A 12,662-nucleotide genomic window follows, 5' to 3' on the forward strand; every position below is an offset into this window, starting at 1 on the left:
TAAATTGCCATGTCCGCACTGTGAGACGCCTAAGACAGCACTACAGGGAGACAGGAAGGACAGCTGATCATCCTCGCAGTGGAAGACCACGTGTAACAACACCTGCACAGGATCAGTACATCCGAATATCACACCTGCGTGACAGGTACAGGATGGCCACAACAACTGCCCGAGTCACACCAGGAACACAAAATCCCTCCATCAGTGCTCAGACTGTCTGCAAAAGGCAATCCATGCACTGCAGTACTTCAAGGAAGTAGGTTAAGGAAGTGCTCTATCTGTATTCACATTAACATATGTTTAAAAAGGTTATTTATTAAAAGTGACAATGAATGCTATACTTAGCTTATAAAATTGCACATAAATAATGTGACAGATTCTAGAAATTCAGAACACATCAGGGTAGTTTACCTTGAGGAAGACAACAGTGTATTTCTAGCTTGTGTTTAAGAGAAAAAGCCATGGAACAGTTAGAAAAATAGAACTTTATTAAATCGTATGACACATGTCTGCTTAAAGCATTCATAGATGCTGGCATTCACCCTTTGCATTAACAGTATACACCTCAAAATATATTTAAAATTACAAATACAAAAAAGCTGGGGAAAAAAACATTTTAACTCACAAATTACATTTATAAAATGTTATATTTATATACAATAGTGTGTGTATGTATATGATATACAGGGTGTCCAAAAAAATTATCTAAGAATATCTGAGTACCTACATGTGCTAGGCAAACAAAATTAAATCGGCTTGATGTTAAAAAATAAAAGATGTAGTTATCAAAATTCCAACGGATAAAGATTTTATAACCGATTTCACAAATGTTCAATATGCGCACTACCTGTGACATGACCCATGTCAAGTCGGTAGTCCAGTTCCTGCCAAACACGCTGCAGCATATCTGGCGTGACATTCTCCAGTGCCACAATGACTCTGAGCTCATCTAGGCTTGTAAGAAAAGGAAAATAAAGACCAGTCCTTTCGCATAGCCCCATAGAAAAAGAAAATCACAATGTGTCAAGTCAGGTAAACGTGGTGGCCTCTTCACTGTCATTATCTCGGTCATTACTATTGGCACGCCTGATCCAAAAGAAAAACTTTTTTTTGTTGATTATCAATCAATCAACATTTATTTATATAGCAATTTACAGCAACCTAAATTAAACCAAAGTGCTTCACAGCACTAAAAATGACAATAAAATGGCAATAAAAATAAAAATATAAAAAAAATAAAACAATTATAAATAAATTAATGAAAAATATAAATGAAAATATAATAATGATAATAATAATAAATAAAACAATGATAAAATTATGTAAAAACATACAATTATAAAATATTAAAAGCAATTCTAAATAAGTGGGTCTTTAGTTTTGCTTTAAACGAAGAAAGGTCCGTAATGGTACGTAACTCAGGTGTTTCAGAGTTTAGGACCAGCCACTGCAAAGGAGCGATCATCCTATTGGTTGCACCTTGACGCAGGGACCACAAACAGGTTTTGGTTAGCAAAATGTAAGACTCTACTTTGTTGATAAAAGCTTGCTGTTTCACACAAGTAGGAAGGGGCCAGACCATTAATCGCATTAAAAACAAACATCAAAAGTTTAAACTGAATCCGGAACTGTACCGGAAGCCAGTGGAGGGAATACAGGGTTGGTGTGATGTGATCATATTTTTACGATTACTGGTCAGCATACAAGCCGCAGCATTCTGTACAAGTTGCAGACAATGTGGACGAGCTTAAGTGATTCCAACATAAAGTGCGTTGCAGTATAGTCTAGCTGCGAACTAATAAAAGCATGAATTGCTTTTTCTAAGCACGTTAGTTTGTGCACATCTCGTTAAAATTTTAGATAATTTGAGCGGAAATTGTTGTTAGACTACGAAATGTCAATTTTTTTGGACACCCTGTGCCTATATTTATAGATGTAGCAAGAAGGTTTACCTTTTTACATACAGTATAATTTCTCTCAAGTCCACATATGCACAAGTCACACAAACACACATACACAAACGTATGTGACCCTTAAAGCGGTTAACAGAGCATGAAAGGGTCCCCCCCATAATATAAACCTTGCAATCTCTTGCATTATATAACCACTGACATTGTGTGAAGAAACTCTACTCTAACAATATTTAACATATTAAATATTAAAATGATAAGTAAATAAAAACCATAACATGCTGAAATCATCTACATTTTTAAACAAGTTCCCTTTACTCTGGTTTCTAAATCATTGTGGTATACAGTTATGCAGAGCCATATTACAGCCAGACTGACTAAGGAAATATGTATGCTCATTAAAATGGCTTTTTAAATAGATAGTTCAAGGCAAATTGACAATTTCCAGTGATTCGAAATCGCTGTCCTATGGGGTTGCCATTGGCATCATGAGCCCTACCTTGTCTCTAGACTCCACAGTCAGATTGAGCTCTCCTGCCACATCGATCCAATTGACACGATCATCTCCACACATCTCCCTTCTGGAACAATGTTTAACCTCTTACTAGTTAATTCCAGGTTGCATATTCCTGCATTTTCTTATTTTGGATGGTTTATGTTATGCTGTAAAAAGCAAGAGTTAGAGAGGTGTTAAAATCCAATGAAAAGGATTAGGGTTTGGTCCTTGGCAAAGAATGGAAAACCTTTTGCCTATCCTGCCAGCAGGTAGACATGACCACTTTAATGGCACAGAGATATGTAGAGCACTGCTCCGACATCAGTCTGTGTACTCAGCAACGATAGACAGTAGGACAGTGATGTCATCTGGTTTTCCTCCTATAGAGAAACATTAGCATTCATATAAGGAAAACTGCTTTAACAAACACTGCATAAAACACTTACATGTGCAGACGACAATTATTAGTTGTCTATACAAAAGTCGTTTATATTAAAAGTCGTATATACACCGCATTCCAAATTATTATGCAAATTGGATTTAAGTGTCATAAACATTAAATGTTTAGTTTTTAAATTAAATTAAACTCATGGTATTGTGTCTCAGGACTCTTTGGATCACTGAAATGAATCTCAGACATGTGTGATAATTATTTTGCCAGATTAGCTTAATTAAAGGAAAAGTACTGAAGAAGGTTGTTCCACATTATTAAGCAGGCCACAGATTTCAAGCAATATGGGAAAGAAAAAGGATCTTTCTGCTGCTAAAAAGCATCAAATATTGCAATGCCTTGGACAAGGTATAAAAACATTAGATATTTCATGAAAACTTAAGCGTGATCATCGTACTGTAAAGACATTTGTGGCTGATTCAGAGCACAGACAGGTTCGTGCAGATAGAGGCAGAATGAGGAAGGTTCTGCAAGACAAATTCATCGGATTAAGAGAGCAGCTGCTGAAATGCCATTACAAAGCAGCAAACAGGTATTTGAAGCTGCTGGTGCCTCTGGAGTCCCGCGAACCTCAGGGTGTAGGACCCTTTAAAGACTTGCAGTTGTGCATAAACCTACTATTCGGCCACCCCTAATCAATGCACACAAGCAGAAACGGTTGCAGTGGGCCCAGGCATATATAAAAAAGGTTTTTAAACAGTCTTGTTTACTGATAAGTGTCGTGCAACCCTGGATGGTCCAGATGGATGGATGGTTGGTGGATGGCCACCATGTCCCAACAAGGCTACGATGTCAACAAGGAGGTGCCGGAGTAATGTTTTGGGCCGGAATCATGTGGGGAGACTTGGTAGGTCCCTTTAGGGTCCCTGAAGGTGTGAAAATGACCTCTGCAAAGTATATTGACTGACCACTTACTTACATGGTACAAAAAGAAGAACCGTGCCTTACATAGCAAAATCATCTTCATGCACGACAATGCACCATCTCTTGCTGCAAAGAATACCTCTGTGTCATTGGCTGCTATGGGAATAAAAGATGAGGAACTCATGGTGTGGCCACCATCCTCCCCTGACCTCAACCCCGTTTAAAACCTTTGGAGCAACCTTAAGCAAAAGATCTATGAGGGTGGGAGGGGGTTCGGATCAAAACAGCAGCTCTAATAGGCTATTATGACATCCTGCAAGAAATTCAAGCAGAAACTGTCCAAAAATGTTCAATAGATGTAAGAATTGTGAAGGTGATATCAAAGAAGGGGTCCTATGTTAAGATGTAACATGCCCTGTTAGGATGTTTTTGATTTAAATAGGTTTTGATTCAACAAAAGCCCATTTTCACTTCTTTACAACCTATAAATTGTTTTAACTCTGTTCTGCATAATAATTTGGAACAGTGCATTTTCAGTTTTTTATTTTTGAAATAAATATTATCATTAGGAGGTTTGTTCAATAAAATTCAAATTATACCCTAATGGTTGATGACTTAAAAAGTATACTGACTGTTATTTGCAATGACTAATTATGAAAATCAGGGAAAGATATCATTTGCGAAATACTTTGGAACATGGTGTTCAAAAAAGAGGCACACTACAATTGAAGTGTTTCAATATTGCAGTAATGTTTAAAGTGGAGCAAAAAATTTCCCATTATCAAGCCATGTTGGGATCCACTATTTCACAATTTTTATTCTTCTGATGTCAGGGAACATCTATCAACCGTTGCTACACTTTCGCTGAATGATTTGACAAAGAATGTAAGACATTAACCTGGCCTCCAGTTCCCTGTATCTCATGTTAATATATGTAGGATGTGCTGGAAAAAAAAGTATGAGGTGACTTTAACGTTATGGCTGACTTTAACGTTATGTGCCAATCTATTGCAGTGCACAAACACATTCACACACTTACTCATATACCACTGTCGATTTGGCAATCCTCCTGTAGGAAGAAACTAGAGTACCTGAAGGAAACCCATCAAGCATGCGAACCTTTTGTACACAGACTCGAGGTGGGAATTAAACTCTAGAATCTGGAAAGACAAGGCCACAGGGCTAACCACTAAGCCTCAATGCTGCTGTATACAATATATACCCAAGTCAGGGGAAGAGATTCAATTAGAATTAAAAGGCTCTTATGTCAATTTGACATGTCTTTCGGAATATTTTGATTTCAGGACTTTTGTAAAACATATTACTTACCTCTTACATTCAGTCCATTGTCACAAGCAAACTGTGCAAACGGTGACATGTAATTGGGGTCATATGCCAAAACATGAGCCTGTTCTGCAATACTCTTGGCTGTCTGCTGGATGCTCTCATAATTGGTGTTCTAAAACAGAATGCTTTATTACCACTTTTAAACACTTAGAAACATATCAGTTTTGTGAGTATCAAACGTCCACTGCAATACCTTGAGCTTTTTGAGTTCTTGTAAGATCATATAATCTGGCATGTTGTCAAAAAGCCCATCTGTGGCAGTGAGGATGATGTCTCCTAGCTGGACATCAAAGGATGTGCGGTCTGCAGCTTCAGGACTGAGAGAGAAAACAAACAGTTGTTGTGTGAAATTATGTCTTTTAAAGATAATTCTATAGTTCCAGTCATTAGAAAGCATTTGCTACATGATATACAGAGCTATCTTCCTACATTGCCCGAGCTTCACTGTAAGCGCTCTCGTCAAAATATTACTATTTATAATTGTTCTTGTATTGTATGTACTTTAACCAAAATAATATCTATTGAGTTAGAATAATAGTTTAGTATATTTGCACTGATTAAATAAACATACAGCAAGACGTCTTGGATTAGAATTCTGAATTTATTGCAACAGCACCTGGAGCATTTCATGAACATTATGGTGTCAACATTACATCCATGCCTAGCAAGTTTTTTTTTTTTCCAGCAATGCCAGATGAACTTGTCATCCTGACCTCCTATAATACTCAAAGCTTGTCCTAAGCGTGTCTTCTTTTCCATATTACGCTGAATGAGGACAAATTTAGATTTGTGCTAAAGTGTCAAGTTCAACTCCTGGAAGGTCATTAGCGCCATGTTATGGCCATTTCCGACCATTCCTATCCACAGAAATGTGGCTACACAATATTAAGTATCATGCTCTGTCTTTATTTAAAAATGCATACAGTGTGCGCGGATTTAAGTAGAATATAGCATCAGTTTCGAAAACATCTGGTCACTCCATTTCTGATGATAAATAGAAGTACATGTGAAGATTAGTCTTGTTGGCAGTGCCATGACCTTGGCAAGCTTCTCTTGGTATTTATGTAGGAAATTATGACAAATATGTAATGTGATGCCAGCATGCTCTTTTTGTTTATGTCCATCAATGGGAGAGTTCTCTGTTTACTCAAGGATCGGTGTTGTAGCACAAATATTTCAGCTTACTAATTTACTAACAGATTTTAAACAACATTTGGATGCCCAAATAAAATACAAAGAAATAAAGAAGAAAGAATAAGTCAGTGGTTCACCGAGGACACATCTTGTCCACCCCTGTGCATGATCAGACTTTGAATATTCTTACTGGCCGCTATCCAGCTATCCAATTCCATTACAGTTCCCTTGGTGACTACACACAGCACAGCCATCTTGCAATAAAAAACTTTAAATGCTGCAAGTACCACGATACCTTGAAAACAGAATACATATGCCAACCTACACTATATGGACAAAAAGTTTGTCTACACTGCCCCGCTATGTGTGGTTCTTCCGGAAAGTTAGGAGCCCACAATTGTAAAGGATATTACTGTATGCTGTGGCATTACAATTTCCCTTCAGCAGAAGGTAAGGGGACAAACCTGTTGCAGTACAAAAATGCCACTGTGCCTTCATAGAGCCCTGACCTACTTCACCTGCTCATCTGACCTCACTAATACTCTAGTGGCTAAATGAACAAATCCACACATGCAATAACTGCAGAGTCTAGGATGTTCAACAAGCACATATTACTTTTGTGTGTTATAGTCAGGTGTCTTTAAACTTCTGGCCATATGGTGTGTCCAGAGTCATCAGTGAGAACTAAACACCCCTATTATTTGTTATAAAGCAATTTTCCACAGCAGGCACAATAATCCAGTGAAGATAATGACCACACACTCTGCATGAAATGCTCATTCTTGCTTATTGGACCAGCATGGATTACCCATCATATGTATATGATGTTATTTCTCAGTGAAAATGAAAGAAAAGAAAAAAAAGAAAAGAAAAAAAAAGAAAAAAAAAAACATTCTTTACCTGTCACTAAGAACAGAGCCCTCTGCCTCTGGAGGGGCGATCGAAAGCTGAAATGGTGTGTTGAAATAGTGTTGCTGCTCATCAGACCTGTGTACTACCTCCCCTCCTCGAACCACAAGGAAGCCAGAATCTCCCAAGTTTGCTGTGTGAAGTCGGTGACTCCGTCTGTCCAGCATCACTATACAAGCTGTGCTGCTTCCTGAAAGGACATAACAGAACAGTTGGAAATGTAGTCCGCTTTTGTTTTGCAGACAAAATAACCAGATAAAAATCCTGTAAGAACAAGATACCTAGGAAATGTACATGTGTTTTAATTGTTAATTAATAAGGTAAAAGTAGGTAAAATCAATCAAAGCAATATTCTTTTTTATTTAAACTGCATTTTGAATGGAGTAGATCTCTGTCGGTGTTTTATCCCACATGCAGGAGAGGGAAGGGACAACCCGATATATGCCGACTAGATTTTTACTGCAATTCAGTTAGTATCACAATTTTATAGATTTTGCTGTGCTGCCTGCTAATGAATCTGAGCAGTTGAGGGTTAAGGGCCTTGCTCAAGGGCCCAACAGTGGCAACTTGGTGGTTGTGGGGCTTGAACCTGGGATCTTCCGAACCGTAGTCCAATGCCTTAACCACTGAGCTACCCCTGGCCCTGTGTTTCAAGTTTCAAGTTGGATTATAGCAGAATGGCAACATTTTACAAACTCAAATTCAAACATTTATATAATATAAGTATTTTGGAGCAATTCATTGCCACACAAAAGAATTGTGATGCATAGCTAAATACATTTTTACCCCCATCTCTATAAGGTAGACCTTGCTAGTAGCTGTTTGGATTTTGCTTTCAGAAACGCCTTAATTCTTTGTGGTGCAGATTCAAAAAAGATGCTGGTCTTTTAGGCTATGTTCCATATTGACATGATAGCATCACACAGTTGCTGCAGATTTGTCAATTGAACATCCTTGATGCAAATCTCTTTTTCCTCCACATCCCAAAGATGCTCTACTGCAGAGGTCCAATCTTTTTGCACAATGGGCCAGTTTTAAGTAAGATACTTTACTAACAGACCGGCCATCATGTGCTTGTAACAAAGCAGAATAAACTTCATAATATATAAAACATACCATAACACAGAATCAGTATGAGCCCTAAGCGTGTTTTCCTGTAATGAGATGTTCCCATCTAGAAGTGATGGAGGACAGTTACACCTGAATTGTATTTCTCATGTCCAGTCTGCTCTGTGATTTCATTTTCATTGCTGTCACTGCACCAAACTTGGTCTCACAAAATAAATGCATCTTTAAAATAAAACACTCTGCAGACACTGATGGTCAATAAAATGGAAATAAAATCAAGTATATATTTTTTATTCTTTCTGTGCAGCCCCGCAGGAAAACATCCATGACCCAGCACTGATCCGTAGCTTAGTGATTGGGGAACACTGCTCTACTGGACTCAGATTTGGTGACTGTGGAGGCCATTTAAGAGGGGGATTTGAGTGTAGACTCATTTTTATGATCAGGAAACCTGTTTAAAATTATTTTAGCTTTGTGACTTTCTCTCTTTCAGACCATTCTGTGAAAACACTAGGGATGGTTGTCTATCTGAAAATCTAATGCTCAGTTTGAACAGCAGATCATCTTCACCATGTCTACATGCCTAAATGTATTAAAATGTTGCCAATGGCTGATTATATATTTGCCTTAACTAACAGTTGAAAAGGTGTACCTAATGAAATGGTCCATGAGTGTATATTTAATGGAAAATTATATATAATGCTATTGCTTAATATTTGTACAACCAGAGCATGTGATCTAGAACAATTTCAAAAGAAACCTCCCTGTGTACAATTTCCCTTTGATGTGACTAATGGCAAATTAATTATTAATTAGCTAAACACTCACCTAATAGAGGTACTTTGTTCTGAAGGAGCTCATAGTAACTGGTGGTGAGGATTCCCACAGGGTTGCTAGGAACAAAGTGACCTTCCCTGACTAATCTCTCACATGTCCTCATGAGAGTTCCGGAGAACAGAGAGGGATCTACTCCGTAATCCCGCCAGCCACCCACTCCATCAGCCACACCTAAAGGACAAAAGGGGGCACCAGAAGACAAATCAGATACCTAACAAGAAGAAAAGAAACCTGTCACTTGGAGCACAAACTAAAGACCAACTTTGGAGCGATAAGGAATTAAAAACATCTAGGACATTCATAAGGCATGATGCTTAATATGAGCATTAATTGCTGGAACCCTGCAGGCTTAAGTAAACTCTAAACAGTCTTATCTATGATACTTGTATCACTAAATAAGGACTTGGTGTGTAAATGTTTCACGTTCTTATTGACTTTTGTAATAGGAACATTGACCAGGTGGGTCTTGATGTGCTGGCTGTGTTCAGCTGCAGAAAGAAGGGTTCTTCTAGGTACAGTATGCCACTTTAACACTTAACTTGTTGCTTACTCAAATGATGAGCATGGTATCTTTGGGCAATAGAAACTTTAGGGACATGACAAGGGGCTTTATACAGATAGACCTGACTTTATACCAGTTTATACCATTTCTTAGACTGCATCACCAGCTTTCTAACTAATAAGAGGCAGCAGATGAGGCTGGGGTCATGTTTAAAAGTTAGTGCCCCTCTTTTAATTCTGTGATTTTGTGTAATATCATAATTAAAAAAAAAGAAATCTGATCACAGCAGGTCTCAGTTTCAGGCAAATACTACTACCAGAGTCTGTTGTCACCAGTTCAACCAGTTCAATAATATCTGGGTTTATTAGACAAGCAGGCTGAAAATCCCAAAAGGAAAAAGTCCTTCCCTCAAGGGCAGGGTTACCTCCAGATCTTGGAAGCAAGCATGACATATTTAAACTTTTTTTTGTTTGTTTGTTTGTTTTTGTCTCTAGCTCAGCTCAGTGTGTATCAAATCCAGCAGATGCAAGAGTTTTCCTCATGCACACACTTATGAACATGTCATGCTGTCTATTTACATGACACTGTATTTACACTATGCGTGCATTAGCTTTGTGTGTCCTGTGACAATCTTTATTTTATACTCAAAATACTGTTGTTTACTTATTGTAATGTTTATAAGCAGGTTGAGTGATTCTGTCAAGACATAAGTTAACCCTAACCTAAGTTAAATACTAACGGTATTTACGCTTAGTGCGTTATCGAGTAAGGATTTTGTGAATACTAATTATTATTGTCTTTATAATGATAATAGTAATCATTTCTGCATAAATAAAATGTACAGCTTCATTTACATGGACAAAGCTCGGAAGCTAACGCTGGTAATCCCGGAGGTGTTGTGGCTAACTCATAGGAAACTGTGTATGATAACAGAACAGCAGACATAGTGAAGGTTAATACTGACCGCAGCAACTTACCTAAAACATCAGCGGATCTGTGTCGTGCAATAAACCACGCGTCATCGCCATAGCACATGCATTTCTTTAAAATACCCTTCCGGAAGTCTTTTCCATATCCAAAGCTAGCCGATACTAGGCTGTAATCGCGGCTGTCTGTTTGGGAAAGGCCGCCGATGACAGCCCGAGCCAGCAGTCTACCGCAGGAGAGCACGGACAACATCCCCCGAGCTCCAGCCCGAACCGAGCTCAAGTGTCCGCGGCTCAACCCGCTGCTACCGACCGCAGGAAATGCTAACTAACAAACAACGACTTGAATCAAACTTCACTTAAACACCGCTTTTTTCTCTCACCGGTGATAAAACCAAAAATCCTTACATTCATCTGCCCTCCGCATTTTATCCCAAATGTGTCTTTAATTCTCTAAACCTCAAATATCAAACATTCCATCCCGCTGTTCAGCTTCATCACACAGCTCTTCCGTGTGCTCTGCTTTTACTAACTCAATTACATAACACTACAGTTAGCCAGTTAGCTAACTACAGGGTAACTAGTTAGGGTCTTGTGACTTAGCTGACGTCACTGTTACGCAATGCGAATAGCTTTTCCTTCCATGGCCAGCGCTCATACCCACAATCCACCTCACACCAGACGTAATACTTGATAAAGCCATGTTACAGTATTTACTGCGTCTTCACGCTCATTTAATGATCCCAGTACATCCTAGGGATTGGAGTGAAGAGTAGTAGCTAAAGTAGCTAAAAGATGACCAGGAATGATCTAGAATTATACGTAGAATAAATATATTTATATAAATATATAAATAAATTAGCACCGACAATAGTGGGCCAAAATTATAATGTATTTTCTATAGAAAGAAAGTTTCTATTTAGGAAACCACAAGCTCAATTGTTTTATATATTTACAATAAGTTATTATTAACAGTGACAGTAACAGTGTTATGGGTAAATAACTCAAATTCATGACCAAAACCAGGGCCACACACACACACACACACACACACTTATAACAGGAAGTTTCATTACATGTATGTCATACGTAGAACTCATTGGATGGTACAGTAGGCAACATCATCAACACCTTTAGCGAACTGTGAGCATGTCACAGGTGTCCCTTACCAAATGTAACAGTACAGTATCATCATCTTTTACATTATTACCATATGGTGTACCATCACAGTCTGATCCAGGGTTTCATTAGCTATGAGCTTGGCCGATTGGATATTTTGGATACCTTAAGCAATGTTTTGTAATACTCTACTACTTATACTCTGTTAACCTTCATAACAACTCTAATCTGAGGTGCCATAAATTGGTCATTTTAGAGGCTAGTGTGGCTGGTAACTCAATCATAAATTTCTCCTCCACAGCAAAAATGTTCTGGTCTTGCTCTTGCTCCTGAAATAAGTTCCGGGTGTGACCCTGAAACAGGATAAAGCGGTATAGACACACACACACACACACACACACATACATCTCTCTCTCTCTCTCTCTCTCTCTCTATATATATATATATATATATATATATACACTCAACAAAAATATAAACGCAACACCTTTGTTTCTGCTCCGATTTTTCATGAGATGGACTTAAAGATCTAAAATTCATTCCAGATACACAATATTACCATTTCTCTCAAACATTATTCACAAATCAGTCTAAATGTGTAATAGTGAGCACTTCTGCTTAGCTGAGATAATCCATCCCACCTCACAGGTGTGCCACATCAAGATGCTGATTTGACATCATGAGTAGTGCACAGGTGTACCTTATACTGCCCACAATAAAAGGCCACCCTGGAATGTGCAGTTTTTTGCTTTATTGGGGGTCTGGGGACTCAGAACTGGTCAGTATCTGGTGTGACCACCATTTGCCTCATGCAGTGCAACACATCTTCTTTGCATAGAGTTTATCATATTGTCAATTGTGGCCTGTGGAATGTTGTTCCACTCCTCTTCAATGGCTGTGCGAAGTTGTTGGATATTAGTGGGAACTGGTACACGCTGTCGTATACGCCGGTCAAGCACATCCCAAACATGCTCAACGGGTGACATGTCCAGTGAGTATGCTGGCCATGCAAGAACTGGGACATTTTCAGCTTCCAAGGACTGTGTACAGATCCTTGCAACATGGGGCCGTGCATTATCTTGCTGAAACATGAGATGAT

General features: G+C 38.4%; 1 protein-coding gene across 1 annotated transcript; it reads right to left on the reverse strand.

Annotated features, from left to right (window-relative positions):
* Positions 1–470: 470 nt before the first annotated feature.
* Positions 471–11,028, reverse strand: pptc7a (protein phosphatase targeting COQ7 a). The gene is made up of 6 exons (XM_053504711.1): positions 10,496–11,028; positions 9,008–9,187; positions 7,103–7,301; positions 5,262–5,385; positions 5,051–5,180; positions 471–2,786 (listed from the first exon to the last, which is right to left on the reverse strand). The coding sequence occupies exons 1-6, from the start codon at positions 10,695–10,697 to the stop codon at positions 2,728–2,730; spliced, it is 894 nt and encodes a 297-aa protein (XP_053360686.1). The 5' UTR covers positions 10,698–11,028; the 3' UTR covers positions 471–2,727.
* Positions 11,029–12,662: the final 1,634 nt, after the last annotated feature.

The sequence above is a fragment of the Clarias gariepinus genome, chromosome 9 (assembly GCF_024256425.1).
Source record: "Clarias gariepinus isolate MV-2021 ecotype Netherlands chromosome 9, CGAR_prim_01v2, whole genome shotgun sequence".
NCBI lineage: Eukaryota > Metazoa > Chordata > Actinopteri > Siluriformes > Clariidae > Clarias > Clarias gariepinus.

Excerpts from the sequence above, each read along its gene's own strand:
- pptc7a (XM_053504711.1), bottom strand. The coding sequence starts at position 10,697 with ATGTTGTCCGTGCTCTCCTGCGGTAGACTGCTGGCTCGGGCTGTCATC. Across the intron at positions 7,302-9,007 it reads GAACAAAGTACCTCTATTAG|GAAGCAGCACAGCTTGTATA; the intron begins GTGAGTGTTTAG and ends ATGTCCTTTCAG. Across the intron at positions 5,181-5,261 it reads AAGAACTCAAAAAGCTCAAG|AACACCAATTATGAGAGCAT; the intron begins GTATTGCAGTGG and ends ATTCTGTTTTAG.